Raw genomic sequence first — 19,398 nt, 5'->3', positions numbered from 1 at the left:
CCATTTCAAGGTAGTGGTGCATTTTCAATACAGCATTGTTATAATTTTGTTTTGTTTTACTTTTTTTAATATCTAGGGGGTTTCACATTATTTAAGTCCATCTTGTCCGATGTAAATATTATAAATATTAAGGAGGAGAGTTTAAATATATTCTCATTTTGGGGGATGCTTAGGTTGAATTTGGAGGAACACTCCCAAAAAGGCTGGTTATGCCCATGGACTGAAAGATGTCCGTATGTCGGTGAAAAAGGAGATAGAGCCCCTAAAGCCCTGAAACTGTTTAGCAGGTTTCTTTTACACACACACACGCACACACTCACACACACGCTCACACACACGCGCGCGCTCACACACCCACACGCGCGCGCGCACGCCATGCATGCACGCACACAAACACAAATTCAATGGCAGTCCGTTCAAAAATGAGATACCAATCTTGTTGATAGTATCAAGGGGAACTTCCAGAAATGTCTGAATTCGGACACGTGAAGTTCTTAAGTCATTTAACCAATCAGTGGTCTAAAGGCGTGGAGAAGCTCTGTATAAAAAGCGTGAAAAGCAGTCTTATAATCATCCTTTTGGCACAAAGTGTCTGCAGCATCATTCAAGCCACGCTTGGGCGGTGAGTACTTTTATTTCATTTTTGCGACCTAACCTGAAAAGGAAACAAATGTTGTGGTATATCGTTACATTTTAAACGAATGTAACAGCGCACACTGTTAAAATTTACGTCATGCAAACTTATGCGTTTAAAGTGAAAGGGCTTGACGCGTTACTCTCCTTTTCGTTTATTTTTGTAGGTACAGTGTTCTTCAAAATATAAGGCAATTTCAGTTTCTTAACCCCTCTCAACACTATCCACTAATGTCTATTCATGTCACTCCATGGGTATAATCAACCCCTTCTGGGAGCTGACCAAGCACCCTTAATTTCAAACCATGCACCCCAAAGAATTACTGTATATCATTTTTAAAATAATTTTTGTTCATACAGGACCAGATAGGCTTAAATATGATGAGTGAATAAATGTTCAGTCTTTGTCGCCTAAGCAAGCAATAAAACAGTTCTCAAGTAGTCGTACTCCATAGTGTTTTTCTGTGCAAATGATCAGATACATTACGTTATTACTTATAATTTTTTATTTATCCATGTGTGTCTTTGTTTTTGTTAAAACCAATTGGATGAAAAAGTAAACAAGGGCGTCAGTATCTCAGGAAGTAAAGTGCTCGTCATGGAATCGAGAGGTGGCAGGTTTGAGTCCCGTTTTCTCCGTGTTATATGTTGAAGTGTCCTTGGGTAAGACACTGAATCCCTAATGCGCCCCGATGAGCAGATAGTTGCCTTGCATGGCTGACGCTGCCATCGGTGAGTTAGTTTGTGTAAAAGGAAAGTGTGAAGCACATTGTAAAGTGCTTTGGGAGGTCTTTATTGACTCTAAAGGGCTATATATGAATGCTTACCATTACCATCTACAATAAAACTGAACATGTGCAGTTAAATGCGAACAAGAAGAAAACAGATTGGCTTTTATTGTTTTCCTCATTTATTTCCTCGTTAACAGATATAAGACGCTCGGCATATCAAATAAATTATAAGTATAAATCGGTTATTTTATTTCCTCCTGTGCAAAACTTTTCTTAGCAAAGCCTGTGACTCAGTTTGTGGACCCCTGCGTTAACCATTCCATCACACATTAAAGACAACACTATTCTAGTGTTGACATTGCAGGATTTATCCTGTGATAAGAGTTTGATTTATCTTACTTTTTTGTTTTTTGCATGCAGCATAATGCCTCCTTTTAACTGCAGTCTCATTTGACTCAATTAATATTTTTTCTCTATAGGATAAGCTGTAAGAATGACATATCCAACGACCATCCAATGGGTAATTTTTCAATCTAATGGCACATTAAATTCACAACATTTTTACTGTTCTTTATATAATCCAGAGTCGAACTGGTTGCAGTTAATATTGACTTTGTGCAAAGGTAATGGGCATGTTAAATTTCATGGAAGCCCAAGAGGGCCTAAATTTAACAGACAAATATGACCAGTAGGGGAGAAAGTACATTTTTCTATGTCATGCGAATATGTAATCAATGTTCATTTTAAAAATATGGTGTCATTATTATGCAAAATGTATTTTTCAGAATAAATTTAAAAAAACAATTACTTTGTCATTTAAGACCGTGTTATTTATTTAAATTTCCTGGATTTTTGAGATCTCATTCTGGGTATGACAAGTAACAGAGCAAACTCAGGGTAATGAAATGATTATAAGGACACTGTTTTTCTCTTTTAAATAAGAATATTTTAAAAGTATGATCTTAAAATGTTCAATTACTGTAACATTTGTAATTAAGTTTTAAAGGTGGGGTTTGAAATCCCCCCGAAAAGTTTATTCAAGCACACCCTCAAATGATCTGTAATTATGACTTTAAGCCTGGTGATGGCATTAGAGTAAGTTTAAATTCCAGATAGCACCTTTTTTAAAAAAAAAAAAAAAAAACACAATATATACAGATTTTATGATTATCACATGAATGCTCACTGGCTATTTAGTCTATTTTAATGCTTCCATAAAAGTAGCCCTCTGGTTCATATGGTGCATCAGGCATTTGGCAACTGAAAGCAGTAAGACTGAATTGCAGCATCTTAAAATGGATGAACTGAAGATAAACCTACGGAAAAGCTATTCCACAATATAAATTAGTATTTTCTGTGAAATGTCTGTTAATAGTTAAGAATTAATACTCATTTTTGTTTGCGACCTGACATCATCCATCGTATCTTACACATCTCTCCACCAACAGCTGGCCATTACACTTGTGCTCCTGCATGCTGGTAAGACCCTTAAAATAAGAAATGCTACCATAAATAAATTATTGTTCACCGACTCGTACGACGTGAACACTTTTGTTTTTTCCTTCCAGCAAATTGTATGGAAAACAGCAACATTGGTCGTAAGTGGGCCTCTATTTTTCTCTCAATATACAGTAGTTAGTCGACTTCATTGTCCGCCAACCTTCTTTAAGCAGGGAGCTACTGTGTGTTACTAATCAGGCACTTAGTTTGATATTCATTTCTAAAAAGACTCAGTCAAACACTAAAATAAACAATTTACTAATACATCTCAGGACTCTTTCATTTTCGTCTTTGTCTCCATCTGTATCCACCTGTTTTCTCATCCCCATTAAATATATTTTCAAGGGGTCACTGGGGGGTTGCAATACGGGATTAACAGGCCTGTTTTTGGGGGTGCTCAAATTCAACCCAAGCACCCCAAAAATTATAGCGAATTTTAAACTCTTTTCCTGAATATAGACAGGATATGTTTAAGTACGATTAAAAACACTGGCTAAAATAAAAAGGAGAAAAGGAAAACAAAACAAAAATGTGAACAACGTAGTGTCAAAAATACTTTTACTGCCTTGAAATGGTTCAGTCCATTTCACCCTTGGCACTTTGTCGTAGTATTTCTGCAGTAGTATTTTCTATAGTATTTTGTATGTTGTGTATTTGTCGTATCATTGTAGTTGTATTTTTGCAATATTTCTGTATTCATAATGTTTTAGTTTGCTGTAGGATAACATTAGTTTTATTTTTGTAGTAATTCCATCATAGAATTGTTTTATAGTAATGTTTAATATGCATTTGTGTTGTATTTCTACAGTCATATTTCTGTAGTATTTTCGCAGCATTACTATACTTTTATCTTTTAGTATTTCCAAAGTATATATTTTGTAATAATATTTATGTAGCAGTATTTTTGTATTATAGTGTTACTTTAGTGGTATTTTGAAGTATTTCCACACTAGAATTTCTGAAGTATTCATTAAGTATTTTTTAATAATAGTGTATTTATATTTTAATAATATTTCTTTGATAATATTTTCATATCATAGTGTTTACTGTACTTGTAGTTTTTTTCTAATCAAATTAATATGTTAGACCCTCTTGAAGTGCTAGTAAAAAGTAAGTAAAACCTCACTTTATTTATCTTTATAGAGCAGATTATTTTATTATTTTTTTATTTTTTTAGTACAAAACAATATAGGTTACTTATACAAGCCTTAAACATACTTATATAATCCATAAACATACAAAATATAGCACTAAAGCAACTTACAAATTCAACTTACGAACGATCGTCCGGAACGAACTCGTTCGTAGGTTATAAATAAGGTCTGTATATTTATATCTTCAACATATTTAGACCATTTTTGTTTGGCAGGCCTTATTTTTCCCACCCCTGCTCTGGGTGCTCAGCACCCCCAAAACTCTCAACCTAAAATCGGCCATGGTTTGCAATATTTGGTGTCTTCTCTTTATACTCATTCTCTTTGGCTATGCATGTGCGAAGTCTGGATGCTTTACCACCTAGTACACACACTGCCAAAGAGGGTGCCGCTGGCACCTGATAAAGTGGGTGTGCGATTGCGCTTTTTTCTAGAACAGTAAAGAGGAAAAAAAGTTCCTGATGTTAAATGCACCCGCCACACTATTTGAGAATCACAAAACTAGTTTGATTTGTTGAACATGCGGCTCGCGGGCCTACGAGACATTGCTGAGAGAAGTGGAAGAGAGAAAATGAGATGCAGGTTCAAATATGTGCACTTTATGTCACCAAAGCCAGGTGCCACTCGCAAAGCAACTGGAACTATCTTGCTTTCGCTTTCTCTCTCTTGCTCTCTCTTGCTCTCTCTTGCTCTCTCTCTTTCTCTCTCTCCTTTTTTCTCTCTACTCTTTTATATTACTCTTTTCTCTCTCTATCCCTCTTCGGTTGCTCTTTTTCCTCTTGCTCTCTTCTTTCTGTCTCTATCTACCTTATTTCAGTCTCAGTCCCTCTTCTTTTTTGTCCCTGTCTCTTTTTTTCTGTCTCTGGCTTCCTCTCCTTTTTCCTCTCTTGTTCTCTCTTCTTTTCTCACGCCCTCTCTTTCCCTTCAATCGACTAGACTGGCCCCAATGAAATTATTTTCTACCCTGTGCCCCCCAGCTAAAAGGAGTTTGACACACCTGGTCTAGAGTTTTAAGAATCCCATATATGACATATTTGGCAAAAATAGTTTAGTACGTGCTACAATTAGAATGATAATTTATGACTTTAGTTTGTTCCCTAAATGAACAGCAAGTTTGTATGTCATTTTTACTTCATTGGACTCGAACATTCTTTTGATAACTGTAAAATGCAGAACAAAAATACAAATTATTTTTACATTTTGATTGTCTGATTATGATCTTCTCAAAACTTGAAATCCTTAGTTAAAGTTCTAGGCTGCTGGACTCCCTGGTTTGATCGCGACAACCCCTCTGTTACGGGAGACCATGAAACTCTCTCCCTTTTGCGCAATGAGAACCCAGGCAAAATCTGCAAGCTTCCTTTTAAGATCGAAGTCCAAACTACAGCTGGAGCCAGTGTTGCTTCAACAGGGAATATAATTCGAGTGTAAGTAGTAAAACGTCCATTAAATGCATTTGCACCAAGGTTCATAATGTGAATTTTTGTCGCAACTCAGCAACCATCCACTCACTGGATTTATTTGCCTTAACCGTGACCAACGATTCGGTGGCTATTGTGCAGATTATAAAGTTCGCTTCTTGTGCCCCTTGGACTTCTGCAACCCTGAAGGTAAGTTTCCACCTTTTTAGTTAATGAAGGGTTTTGCCAGTTAGTGGTTTGTAGCTGATCATGGATTATTGATAGCACCTTGACATGCTATCTTGTGGAGGAGAACCTGTTAACACCTTTGACAGCAGTTTGTAACTTGTATGCATTTTTTGATTTGTTAATAGCAGGCCTAGGCAGCACGGTGATGCAGTGGTTAGCGCGTGTGCGGCACAGTTGTGAGGTCATGAGATTGAACCATACTGTGCGGAGTTTGCATGTTCTTCCCTGTTCTTGCGTGGGTTTCCTCTCGGCACTCCAGTTTCCTCCCACATTCCCAAAACATGCATGTCAGGTTAATTGTCCAAATTGTCCCTAGGTGTGAATGAGGGAGTGAGTTGTCTGTCTCGGTGTGCCCTGCGTCTGGCTGGCAACCAGTTCAGGGTGTCCCCTGCCCACTGCATGAGGGCTCCAGCACACCCGCGACCCTACTGAAGGATAAAAAGTGATGATAATGGATGGATGGATAAATGCAGACCTGACACTTGAGTGATTTTTTTGGGGGGGGGGCAGGTATAACTGCTACTTTTAATAGATGTCCATTTTAGAGGTTCGAAAATTGATGCACAACGCTTTCATTTTCCCATATTATGCAACTTTTCTAAATGGATCGTTTGCATGTATTTAGTCCTTGGAGATTATTGTGTGTTACGTCAGCAATTCTTGTGGCATAGACTTTTACAGGACTTAACTTTTAAAGGTGTCACTGATTTAAAACAGTTGACAAATTGGACTACATTTTCAAAATCACCATGTCTACTTCAAATATGGATAAAGATACGACGATGGGTTTAATTGTACAATGTATGAAATGATTCAAATCTTAAAGTGTAAGTGACCTAAGTTGTTCTCAATTGTTCCAGTATGCTGGACTCCCTGGTTTGACCGAGACGATGCCTCTGGTACGGGGGACCATGAAACTCTCTCCCTCCTGCGCAATGAGAACCCAGGCAAAATCTGCCAGCGTCCTTTGAAAATTGACGTCCAAACTACATCTGGAGACAGTGTTGGTTCAACTGGCGATGTAATTCGTGTGTAAGCAGGGAAACCTTTGTTCAATGTAATTGCATCGAGATTTATAATCTAACTTTTTTGTATGTTTCTCTCACAGCAACAACCCGAACCGGGGATTTGTTTGTCTTAATCGTGACCAGACATATAATCACTATTGTGATGATTATAAAGTTCGCTTCATGTGCCCCTTGGAGTTCTGCAAACCAGAAGGTAAGTTTCCACCTTTTTTGGTAATGAGGTCTGCGGTTTGTAGTATAAAAAGCACCATTGATGGCAGCTCTGATCAGCTTGTAACTAGTATTTATTTTGCAATAATCTGTGGTCTGTGCACCCCTGAGACTCCTTGTTATTAAGGGCTGTACAAATAAACATGATCTGACTTGACTGGATGTGTTTTGAATGTGAATGCGCTCATCTGTTCCAAGCCCTGCAAAAGTATGATACATTTTTAATAAATCCTAAAACAGCATCAGAACATGAAACAAATGCATGTTAAAATAACATTACCGCACAATAAACATAAAACGAGAGCCACATAATGTAAAACAAATAATGAAAATATTTTTTTACCTTCACTCCTGGTGTTTCTTGAAAAATTGTTGTCATCATAATGAGCAATAGCCCAACCTGTCAACACTTTTTCTTGGTGATTCCTTTCCAAAAATTCTGAGACTTCATGAAATTTTGCCAAAATGTCTTTAATTTAGCTGATTTGAGCTGCATTCTCTTCCTTGTCATCTCCACACTCACAGTGATGTGTGTTTACATACCTTTCTATTATCTCTTACTTTGTTATGATAACCAGAAAAGCAGGGATGGGTAGGGTTACTTTAACTGGATTACTTTCAATTACTTTTGGATTACTCCAATACCAAATATGCTAATAAAAGACAAAATAAACTAAATATGAATAAAATTAAGACTCACAACACGTGGTAAGCTTTCTCTCCTTGCTTTGATCTCTTTGATCTCCGGCAAAACTAACATAAAATTCGACAGAAACAAAATGAAAATAAATCCAAATAGCTTGCCAACATCATTTTTGCCGTTCCATGTATTCCGTTACTCCCTAAGCCTGCACAATATTTAGTAATTTTATTCATATCTAGTTTATTCTGTCTTTTATTAGCATATTTGGTATTGGAGTAATCCAAAAGTAACTGAAAGTAATCCAGTTAAAGTAACCCTACCCAACCCTCCAGAAAAGGTCCATCCCGCTTTTCCCCTCGTCCACTTTTCTGCGGTCTTTTGTGGGGTCCATTGTAAGTGATAGCTATCCATAGCGTTACCAGTAGATTGTTTACAGAGCAGGAAGGGGACATGAAGAGCATGCCAGGATTCACGCGCCTGTGGCCAGGAGTGGCGAATGGCAGCGCGTGCTGCACTGCATTTTTTACTTAGTATCCTGAAACTAGAATCAATATCTTTCCGTTTAGGTACTTGGTAACCTTTTTTATGTAGACACTTGTAAGCATAGGTACCATTGTATTTGGTGTGGAGTTTTTTTATTGAGTTTGACATGCCTGACCTAAGCAATTGCCAATTGTTTCAGAATGCTTTACACCCTGGTTTGACCGAGACAATCCCTCTGGTACGGGTGACCATGAAACTCTCCCCCTGCTTCGCAATGAGAACCCGGGAAAAATCTGCCAGCATCCTTTGAAGATTGACGTCCAAACCACATCTGGAGCCAGTGTTGCTTCAACAGGCGATATCATTCATGTGTAAGGAGTAAATAAAAATGACTAATCATCATTTAAACAAATATCCCAGGGGTACTAGAGTGAAGACTGGCCGATTTGACTCTTTTCGCTACAGGTCTGATACTCACGAAGGATTTGTATGTCTAAACCGTGACCAGTTGCTCAATGGCCGTTGTACTGATTATAAAGTCCGCTTCGGGTGTCCCCTTGAATTCTGCAAACCAAAAGGTAATATTAAACCTTTATTATTTGTTTTTTAATAAATGCCACAAAGTGGACATGATTCAAGTTAATTTATTAAAAAAGTAGAAAGTTAAATATTTTCCTCTATTAAGTATGTGTTGACAATGCCCAACTGAGGTCAAAGAGCCCTTATGCTTCATCTTCCATTGTGCTTATCTGCTTTCATTTTACTTTAACCAGGTCTGGTTGGGGCGGAACAGCACCGTCAAAAGATAAAAAGATGATGAAAAAATATCAAGTGTGTCTAAGATGCAAAATATGTGTTACTCTGCTGCATTCTTCTGGCTTTAAGTCATGATTGCAGCCTTAAGTACTCAAATGTTGAACCCCACCATTAAGGAGGATTTCAGTTCTGAAGTCAAAAGGTGACCTACGTGAATATTATAGATCTGAGGAGAAAATGTGGGGATAGGGGATATTGTGAGATTTGCCAGAGTATATTGGGCGTTTGAATTAAAGATCGATTGTATTTCGTGCAGGCAGGAGTACTGTACTTGTGTGTAAAGCAAATTTGATTTTCTCATATCTCCACCAGTTTTATTCATGGTACCAGAGACTTATGTTAGGGAATGGAGAACTAAGTTGTCTTGAAAGATGTAAATTAAGGCAAGTAACTTTTTATCTAATGAAGCGTACTTTGAAGGACATGAAATGAATTCATTGTCAAGTTTATGTTGATGTTGTGTTCAAATGTAATATTTAACCATTTCAAAGCTTAGTTTGAGCTGGGATTTAAAATTGTATAAATATTGAAATGTTTGGTTATTCTGAAAAAATCAAAGTAATCACTGATAACATGATGGACAAAATAAAAAAAAACTACATGGCCAAAATGACACAAAAAATTCCAGGCGGCCTGTAGAATACTTGCTGTTACTCGTACCCGAAAAAGGGAAAAAAAGTGCGGTCTGCTCAATTTGAGTATTAGTATTCTTCCTCCTGCTTTGTTAAACTTGTTTTCTTTTGCACTACGCATTACAGCGACAGTGGTCAAATATTGATGTCCCTTTAAGAGCTCTATACAATTACTCAAAACTGCATTGCTAACATGCAAAGATGAGTTGATTGAAAGAAGCGATGTTTGTTGAACACCTTAACGTGTCAAATGGTGCATGACATCATTGCATCTCCTCACAACTTGTGTATTTACCTGTTGAAGAATGCTGGTTTGACTAAGACAATCCAACTGGAAGGGGAGATTTGTATTCTTGCTCCCATATTTTTCCTATAAACTGTTCTTTTATTTCATTTTAGAGTGCAAAACCAAATGGTTCAACCGAGACAACCCTCGTGGGACTGGAGACTACGAGGTACTACAGAGATTGTACATAGAATACCCAAGAGAAATCTGCAAAAATCCACTGGAAATCGAGGCTCAAACTCTTGCTGGAAACCCGGTCTCATCAACTGGCGATGTCATATCAACGTAAGTAAGACCAAAATATAACTGTATGAAAACAAAAATGTTATTCTTTAGTATCTGTTCATTTCGATTCTGTGATTGTTTTATCACTGCAGGTATGACACAACGACTGGGTTCATCTGTAGAAATGCTGACCAAGATAGAGGATACTGCTCGGACTATAAAGTTCGTTTTGTATGCCCCCTTGCTTTCTGCTTCAGACGTGGGTAATCATGTGAAGCAAACCTCAAATAAACTTTTGATGTGAACATTGTTTCATTGTATTCAAGTTTTTTACCATTTGATTTTGCAGCTGGATCCTGGATTTTATGCAAGATGTAATGTCATACATTTTTCAAAACCAGTAAAGTCTTTTTTTTTTGCCTAGAAACGTTGGTAGACTTAAAACTTTTTTTTTCACACAATTAAATGAATGCAAATTTGCATCTTAAAAGCATGGTCACACAGCCTTTTACGGGCGTATTGCAGCTGAAACACGGCCAGAAGTTTCTGCCCGTGAAGCAGACGCGGTGCAAAATTGGCTATACCCGCTGTTTACCCGTGGTATGCCTGCGAAACAGACACCGGCGACTGTTCCGCGTCCTTATTGCAGGTAACCGCGGCTGCATCGCGTTTGACCGTGCTTACACGCGGTACACACGTTAATGCACGTGATAATACCGCAAGACAGGCGCAGAACAAACGTGCTATGACCGTGCTCCACCAGCGATTACCCGCTAAAATTTCACGTCCTACCCGCGTGTAACCACGTTTTGGCCGCGGCCGTAGCACGCCCTAGCACGTTCGTACCGCGTCTTTACCTCGTGTGTACCACGTGTGCCGCCCGCGGTTACCCGTGGTCTAAAGTTTTGAGCAGCGCAAAACTTTTTCGCGTGGAATTTCTTACCGCGTGTAAAGCACTGCTGTATCTCGTCTGTATCGCGATCTCAAAGCGTCCAACAGCGTCTGCTTCACGGGCAGAAATTTCTGGCCGTGATTCAGCCTCGATATGCCCGTGAAAGGCTGTGTGACCGGGCCTTAAAATAAGCCCCAATATGACCGGGTTATGTAAGACAAAAAAACTAACATGGAAAATTATAAAAGAAACCATTGATTGCTAACTACACTACAATTAAAAAATGTGTTACAGAAATACTAATTCAGTTAGTTTCTTTGATTTAAAATATAGTATAAATCAATCCGGACACAAGCGTGTCACTCTCAGAGTAACTATCTAGTAACAAATTAACATACAATATGCTAGCAAAGAGTCTAATCCCTATGATGCTTAAATAGCAACATAAGAAATGAAAGAACATGTACACTTTTTCCTCTCAATTATTTTGTTATACCCCCCTCTGAAGAAGAAATCCTTTCATGCCTCCCAAACCGATCCTCTTTTTTTTTCAGTGGTTAAAACGATTGCTTGATATTGGTGGTAACATGTGACTTCGGTCCATACCAAATCTATGCATTTTGGCACATTTTCCCTTGACCAAAAGCTCTAGAGCATGGGTGGGGAACAAGTTTGACACAAAGAGCCGAAATTTTTAAATGTGAGAGTCAAAGAGCCACACCAAGCGCTGACCTGCCATGACAGACAGACACACACAAACACACACTATTAAAAACATATTATTCAACATGACACACTCCTCTCCTTTTAATACAACAAGTATTGTTCTTGTGTTGATTTTAAGGAAAGTGTCCACCCTCAATACACACACACAAAAAAAAACTAAATATGATGAGGCAAAGAGCCGCATTCTTATTGGCCAAGAGCCGCAAGCGGCTCTAGAGCCAAGTGTTCTCCACCCCTGCTCTAGAGTCTTATCAGCGTGATTGAATTGCAATGTCTAAGGCTGCGTCCCATTCTTCGCACTTTCACTCGCTATGTGCCCTAGTCACTCGGTTTGCGCGTTCACGTGAAAATGGGGTGTGTCCCGATACTCTCAAGACCGAGGCAGAAGTGCCCTCAAACCATGTCGTAACCACTTCAAGACCGAGGGGGCTCTCGACCTCACTTGGCAGCGAAGTGACTACCCAGAAGGCTTTGCGAATTCTCAATATCAACAAACATGCCTGAAAAGGAACCGCACAAATGTAAGTAGTTTTCCACAACCACGCATGTATTTGCAACAAAATGTATTGAGATATCTTAGTTAGACGTAAATGCAATAGAAAATCGTATTTTCGCGTTAAAACACGAACATTGCAAAATCGCTACTTTACGAAGTGCACTAATCTACCAAGGGAGCTGGCAAAAAAATCTTCACGCTACAAACTGTAAAGTAGGATAACTGTGCAGAAAATCACGGTTCAGCCCATCCCTGTTTTTATCTTAAACGAGTCGTGCTTTTACATCTACATGGAGCATAGTCAGAATACCGTTCTGGACATAAGCCCTTGTTTACTGCACACAATTTCGGGTGTCGTGTTTTATTTACAATATGATTCTTTCATGTGAGATCAGAATGCATTAGTTTTCATCATGCATTATGAGTAATGTCTCCGAATTTCACGTGGAAATACAGTTGAAACAAATTACTATCACATAGTTCACTGCCTTCTCTGTAAACACATATTAAGTAAACTAATTACCTTCTCAAAATGTTGTCCAAATGTGGAGACAATTCTAAAGCATATGTGATGCTGGCCAATAGAAGGCTCTTACAGCCATAAGAATAACATGTCATTTTTTTGTATCTATTCACTATCAAATAGTTATCCAGAACACATTCTATAATTTCCTGTCTCATATCAACTTGTTGAGCATCCTATACACAGTTGTTTTGTACAATACATCAGCATTAAGTAATTCTTGTTTTTTCCACCCAACCTAAAGGCCACTGTAGAACGTCCCGTGGAAGAGCTGGTCACCATCACAGCTACCACGCCATCCACACCACCGGGCACGTCGTTGGCACCTTCTAATCCGGCGCCAAACCCCAAATCACCCAGAAAAAAAAGGAAGCACGATACACTCCTTGACTTTTTGAAAGCGGAGTCTGCCGGAGCGAGGAAAAGGCTCGAAGAAACTGTGGCCAAAACCGAGCGGTTCCCGTCCTTTTTGGGAAGCTCGTGGACAAATTTCCAGAACAGTGACATCTCTGCAATGTTTCCCTTTGTTTTATAAAAGGAATTTTTTTTTTTTTATTAAGAACTCAATGAAGTTCCAGTTTGTGTTTCCAGCTTTATGGAAGTATTGGTATATTTTTGTTAAAATTTGTGACACATTATTTATTTACTATTATGTATTTTGGCCCAATGTGAGTTTGTTTTTCTGAAAGTAAACTATTATTTAAGCTGGAGTGATTTGTAGTTGTTTTCTGTCCAACAGTCACATAGTTCACACACAGTATCTCACATCGTTATGAAATAAACCACCAAGGTGTTACTCAAAATGAAGATGTTTATTGAATAGTAATGCAGAAAAGCACATAATGCAAATGTGGGTCTGACTTCCAGAGCCTAAAATATGGCTTTTGGGCAATTTATTCCATATTAACTGTGGACAATTATTTGTACGGTGGACCTGGGAACCCTGAAGACCCGTGACACCACACGGTAGGACAGAGCGTGGACCAGCCAGTACACGTAGATCAGGACCTCCAGCCACGGCCCTGTTCCCTCTTTAGCAGCTCCTGCAGGGCCCACATAACCTTCTTGCTCAACCTTAAGTCCTGAATGAGTTCTGACTCCACATCCAACCATAAGCACAGGATGGGAACATTCCTGTCCAACCTGTCCACGCTTATGGGACAGCCACTCTGGAACACAATAGATCACAAACAATTTAGACATAAATGTGGGCATAGAAAAGAAAAAGACCGCTTTAACTGTGATGTAAGCATCATGAAAAAATGTTGAAATGACCTTTTTATATTCAATGACAACTCTTTTGAATTAAATTATGAACTAAGGTTTTTGGGTCGTACAGGGAAGTTTGGTGACGATATTATGTCAGCTAAAGGGTCAGGTGGACTGTTCTTGTGTTTGTTTACGTTTCGTCATGTCACAGATTCAAGACCCCTACTATATGTCATAAAATGGCATTAAGATACTAATAAGTAGATTGCCATTTATGTCTACACAAACATAGGGTATTATGTGAACGTGCATTGTATGTTAACTTTACTGTATTTGACCGAACGGGTCATTTTTTTTAATGAGTGTACGTACCTTGTAAAGATGAATCAGCACTACATAGCGCCGAAGCTGTCTTCAGTATAGCACATTTCTCCTCCGTTGATTGGAGACACGGAAACGATGATGAGCTTTCAGGCAATCGGTAATAACACAGCAGTAGCGGGCATTTTTAACGTTGCACGAACTCTCCAACTGACACACTACAGGTTGAGACTCGAGTTGTTTACATGTGACGTACACCAATACGTCACTGAGGTCTACAGCCAATTAATATTACCGCCATCTCCTGGACAGGGGTGGAACCTTGCAAGTCTTGTCCAAACCATCTCTACTTTGCACTCCACTCGCGGAGGGCACTCCTCTATCGAGGGACCTCACTGGAGGGTTTTCAGGGCCGAGTGAGAGAAATGGGATTGGGCCTAAGTGACAGCTTAATTTAGATGGCTTCCTGCTGCCCACTGCCAACCTTTTTTAACATAGCAATCACTCCGGTCTTTGCTGGTTTTTCTCCGTGGTTGCAGTGAAGTGCTATGTACGCTTCGACAAACTTCCTCGTTCAATCTTTTATGAGAGGGTTTTGTCTCTTAACTTTAGTCTCTTTGCTTGTCACTTCATCTGTGATATATATTTTTTCCATGGGGTCACTTGAGGGCCTAGACACTTCGAGTCTACACTACATACACAATGCTTGGACTCTGGGCTCAATGCTATGTGTGGAGGCTGAATGTAAAGTAAACACATACAATGAGAACACCACTGTATCCTAGTATGATTGCATTTTATTCTAGGAAAGTTAAAAAAAAAGTTCCCTGATTTAAATGTACTCGCACCCCCCTTGACAGAGACTCGTGTCCCATGGGGGCCTATCCTACTATTTGAGAACCACGGATGTACCCTTATTTCTTGACTTGTGCCATCTTGACGTTGCAAACAGAGACTTAATCGAGACACTCCATATCTATTTTGTCCCTGGGCTTTAAACCAATCGAATCTCATTCCCCATTTCTGGGTACTGCCCAATTATTAGGACTGATAAGCATAACAATTGTGCACAAAATACAGCATGTAACTTTCAGGGTTTTTTCTTGAAGGCATAACCTTGAATTTGAAACGTGGAGCCATTCTCAGTTTGACCTCTGGGGTCAGATAGAGGTCATGACCTCCATAATATGACATTCATAAGCCTTAAACAAGAAATGTCTGTATATTAACACCAAAAGGTGGTAGAAATGTAAATTAAGTGTTGTTTTCCATATACCAGGGCATGACAACATCATATTTAATGACTATATGATCTCAAAGCAGTGGTACAGATTTTGCTGGATTTTCATTTTCCTTGTTTAGGTGTGGTTTTCCCACGCTTGTGTTCTGCTCTCTTCTGTGTCTCTCAATACTGTCCAGCTGCATGGATAATAAAACAGTATACACACTTGTGTGTTTTAGCTCCTTTCTTTTGAACAACAAAATAGCAGTACATTTTATTTCAAACCGTTTAGAAAATTAACATTTTTAGTCGCGTATTGTTAACTCCAGTTTTCTTTTGCAAAGAGAATAATGGTCTTGTGGCACACTAGCTGTGTGCGAACCCGTTGATACACAATGACAAAACGCCATATGCTGGTTGACTTAACCAAATGTCACTCACAAATACAACCCAAATCACAAACTAATTGGGATTTGTGTGCTCTGTGCCAGTTGCACACTAGTGATGCATTGCGATGTCCTGAAAAATCTACCAAGAAACCTGCTGGTGTTGGTTACGTGTCATTATCTAATTGATCTTTTGGAGTTCAAACAATTTGCTGTTTTTCCCATGTGGGTATTGATATTACTAGACCAGATGAAGGCACAAGTTTAGAGGGTTCACTGTTGGCTAACACTGCAAAGTGGCACAAGTCTTAGCGACTAAAATAAAATATAAAGGAGCTATGCAGAACAAGATACATCCATGTACTACAAAACATCACACTTGTTCGACTGACAGCAAACCTGTGAAAAATGACCATCCAGTTTGTTTCTTTTGCAATGAAATTGTGTCAGAAAAACTGCATGAAGTAGCAACAAAACAGATGGATGCAAATTTTTGCAAATATTTTATACAGTTAGGCAGGACGGCGGAGCAGTGGTTAGCGCATGTGCGGCACAGTTCATGTCATGGGAACCTCCTGCGTGGGTTCAAATCTAGCTCCAGACTTCCTGTACGGAGTTTGTATGTTCTCCCCGAGCTTGCGTGGGTTTCCTCCGGGCACTCCGGTTTCCTCAGACATTCCAAAAACATGCATTTCAGGTGAATTGGCCGGTCCAAATTGTCCCTAGGTGTGAATGAGCGAGTGAGTTGTCTGTCCCCGTGTGCCCTGCGATTGGCTGGCAAACAGTTCAGGGTGTCCCCTGCCCACTGCCCGATGATTGCTGGGATGGGCTCCAGCACCCCTGCGACCCTACTGAGGATAAGCGGTGCAGCTAATGAGATGAGATGAGATTTTATACAGTTTTCAGGATATCTCCTGGAGATATAATTGTATTTGAAGAAAAATACCATCTTACTTGCCTAACAAAACTACAAAACTGAGTAAGGCAAACGATGTACATTAGTAATTATGATGAAGGTCCCCATCATAGTCTTGACTTTGCTGAACTGGTTGCTTCCATTGGTGATGTATGTAATAGTAAATATGCTCCAAAATTCAAATTAGCTGACTTGGGTAAAATGTACAGAAAACGATTAGAGCAACTAGGTGTATGTGTGAATAGCCGTGGTCACACCACCAGATTAAAGAACAGACTACTCACAGTCCTGCCTGATCTACAGGCAAACTATCAGGGAAGGGACACTCCGCTTACATTTAAACAGGATGTAGGGCATGCTCTCCTGAAAGCATCAAAATAGTCAGAGCTTCATGGCTTATCCGAAGGGATTTGTTTGCCAAAAAGTGTGCCGCCTTCACTTCTGACTTTCATCAATATGGTACTGGAAAGACCCTGTATAAAACAGCAAACCCAGATGCAACATTCAGTTCCAGCATCGTCAATTTCACCGATAATTGTCTTCAACGGTGTGAAAAATGCAAGGACAAATAGATCAATACAAATGGTGCGTCATAGCCGCGGACAAGAAAGTTCACTTCCTATGTACATTGCACTGAATATTCATGGTGTAACCCGTAACAGAGGTCTCATTGATATACTGTACAATCTTGTCACGAGTGTCTTTTTTACTGCTTACTGCAAGTTTCAACTGACATGTTCAATGGTGTTTGTCACCAATTTCATATTGAGGATGTAGTATGCCCTTGTAAATTGCGCCAAAATCTGTTCACAATGGCAGCTGTGGACAACATAGACCACAGTCCTAGCTCAGCCACAGAGAAGGATTATTTACATGGCACAGCCATCTCCTGCATACAGCATCCTTCACATGTTTTCCAAGGCATAGATCGTGCAGGAGTGCTTAATTCAGACACTTTACTGAGATCAATAGCACCATTGCCTTTTCAGTAAACTCGTATTACTTGAGCTTGTACTATAGCAAAACAATTCGCAGTACCTAGACCATGTGGGCCAATAGAATTGTTCAACCATTCAGTTGTAGCAGCCAAAAAGGAAAAATATGAATGGCTCAACACTATTATTGCAGCAGTAAAAAAGCAGAATCTGGACACTGGAGAGTGGGTTTCTTGGTCAGCTTATCATGCTGAAAAACAGAGGCATATGATTCCTCCTTCAGCCATCATTTCCCTCATGTCACTGTTTATGGAAAACACACAATCTGTTGCCAGGATCCGTCATACAATAGATTTCATAAAGGCAGCTTTGCAACATCTCAAGCTGCAAGAGGTACCTGTTGTGGCTGTGGATCAATCACATTATGCTATAGCCAAACAAATTCAGTGGACATGGCCTAAAAGTCATCGATAATCAAAGTTTGTCTCCATGTTTGGAGGTCTCCATATCGAGATGGCAATTCGGAAAATTCTTAGAGAGTGTTTGGATTAAAGTGGTTGGATAATAGCATTTATTCAAGCGAGATCTGGGACCGCAGATGATTTCATCAAGGCAAGCCAAATCACTAAGACTCACCATGTTCACCGGGTGACAGCTGCCTGTCTGTGGGATCTGCTCCAACAGGCCTATCAACAGAGCACACTGGAAGTTACAGTGCCATTTGAGGAATGGTGTATAAAACAAGCTGAGAAAAATCTCCACTTCGCCTACTGGCTGAAATCACTGACATTGGAGAACCATATGCTGCAGTTTGTTAGGTCATTTGGGCAGGCTGACTTTACACTGTATGTACAAATGTTGACAGTATTTCTCCCTTGGATGTTTACTATTGACCAAACCCATTATGCCAGGTGGCTCACAGCCCATGTAAAAGACATGATCCTACTGTCGAAGAATCATCCTAGAACATATTCTGAGCTCATGCCTGGACGGTTTGTTGTTCAGAAGAGCAGCAACCATTTGTCTGCCATTGCAATTGACCACTGTACAATAAAAGTTCTGGAGGAGCCATTGGATTGACTCAAAACCCTGCTGTATTGTGGAGATGGACGGTTGCTGCTCCTGAGTTAGCAAGGTTGATTTCTGATTTTGAAAATTCAGAGCTCAGGAAACAGTGCTACACTGGAATACCAAAGCATAATGATCAATTCCCAAGTGTTCAAGATGCCTTTGTTGAGAATCTTCATTGTCTGACACAAGTAATTAAAGCAAGCGGGAGCCCATTTCTGGAGACAGGGAAAGATCTACTGGTCCTGGATACTCGAGTTATATCAGACCCCACTGTTACAAAGACTGTCAAGATGGCTGAAGCCTTAGGCCAGGAACAGTAAGGAAATTAATGGATGAACGCCTGATTAAACACACTATTCCTATTACAGACACAATTTCCAAGAACAAGCTGCCTTTGTTTGAATCTCCACCTGTGATGATACGATCGTAGCACAAGGTCCAACTTGCTTCTTTGAGTAGTGATTGTAGCCTTTTTTTCAAGTGACTTATTTAAATTTCACTGAAAACATACAATAAATCCTGAGAAAGCAGTCTATGCCACAAAAGGCAACACGGTCCTCTGTTTTCTTAGGAATGTGACATCAGTTTCCTGGTTCCATGCACTCACAAGGAAGCAGACACTCACCTGTTTCTCCAATTGGCAAATGCAGCCCACAAGGGAGCCCAGAAGGTGATCTTGTGACCCGTTTACTCTTTTGTGGTCATCTCAGT

General features: G+C 39.5%; 1 protein-coding gene and 1 long non-coding RNA gene across 2 annotated transcripts; both read left to right on the top strand.

Annotated features, from left to right (window-relative positions):
- Positions 1–553: 553 nt before the first annotated feature.
- On the top strand, positions 554–10,300 carry LOC148357441 (uncharacterized). Its single transcript, XM_088345521.1, has 12 exons — positions 554–622; positions 1,844–1,884; positions 2,813–2,843; positions 2,933–2,962; positions 5,262–5,445; positions 5,516–5,628; positions 6,528–6,699; positions 6,776–6,888; positions 8,231–8,402; positions 8,497–8,609; positions 9,879–10,050; positions 10,143–10,300. Exons 2-12 carry the CDS (start codon positions 1,858–1,860, stop codon positions 10,255–10,257), a joined length of 1,242 nt encoding a protein of 413 aa, XP_088201647.1. The 5' UTR covers positions 554–622; positions 1,844–1,857; the 3' UTR covers positions 10,258–10,300.
- A 1,588-nt stretch (positions 10,301–11,888) lies between these two features.
- Positions 11,889–13,337, top strand: LOC148357440 (uncharacterized). Its single transcript, XR_015851539.1, has 2 exons — positions 11,889–12,129; positions 12,872–13,337. It is a non-coding gene; the product is annotated as an uncharacterized LOC148357440 (long non-coding RNA).
- Positions 13,338–19,398: the final 6,061 nt, after the last annotated feature.

Source organism: Urocampus carinirostris, chromosome 10, assembly GCF_059441175.1.
Source record: "Urocampus carinirostris isolate Australia breed hairy pipefish chromosome 10, RoL_Ucar_1.0, whole genome shotgun sequence".
Lineage (NCBI taxonomy): Eukaryota > Metazoa > Chordata > Actinopteri > Syngnathiformes > Syngnathidae > Urocampus > Urocampus carinirostris.
This window is presented reverse-complemented; position numbering and strand designations above follow the sequence as displayed.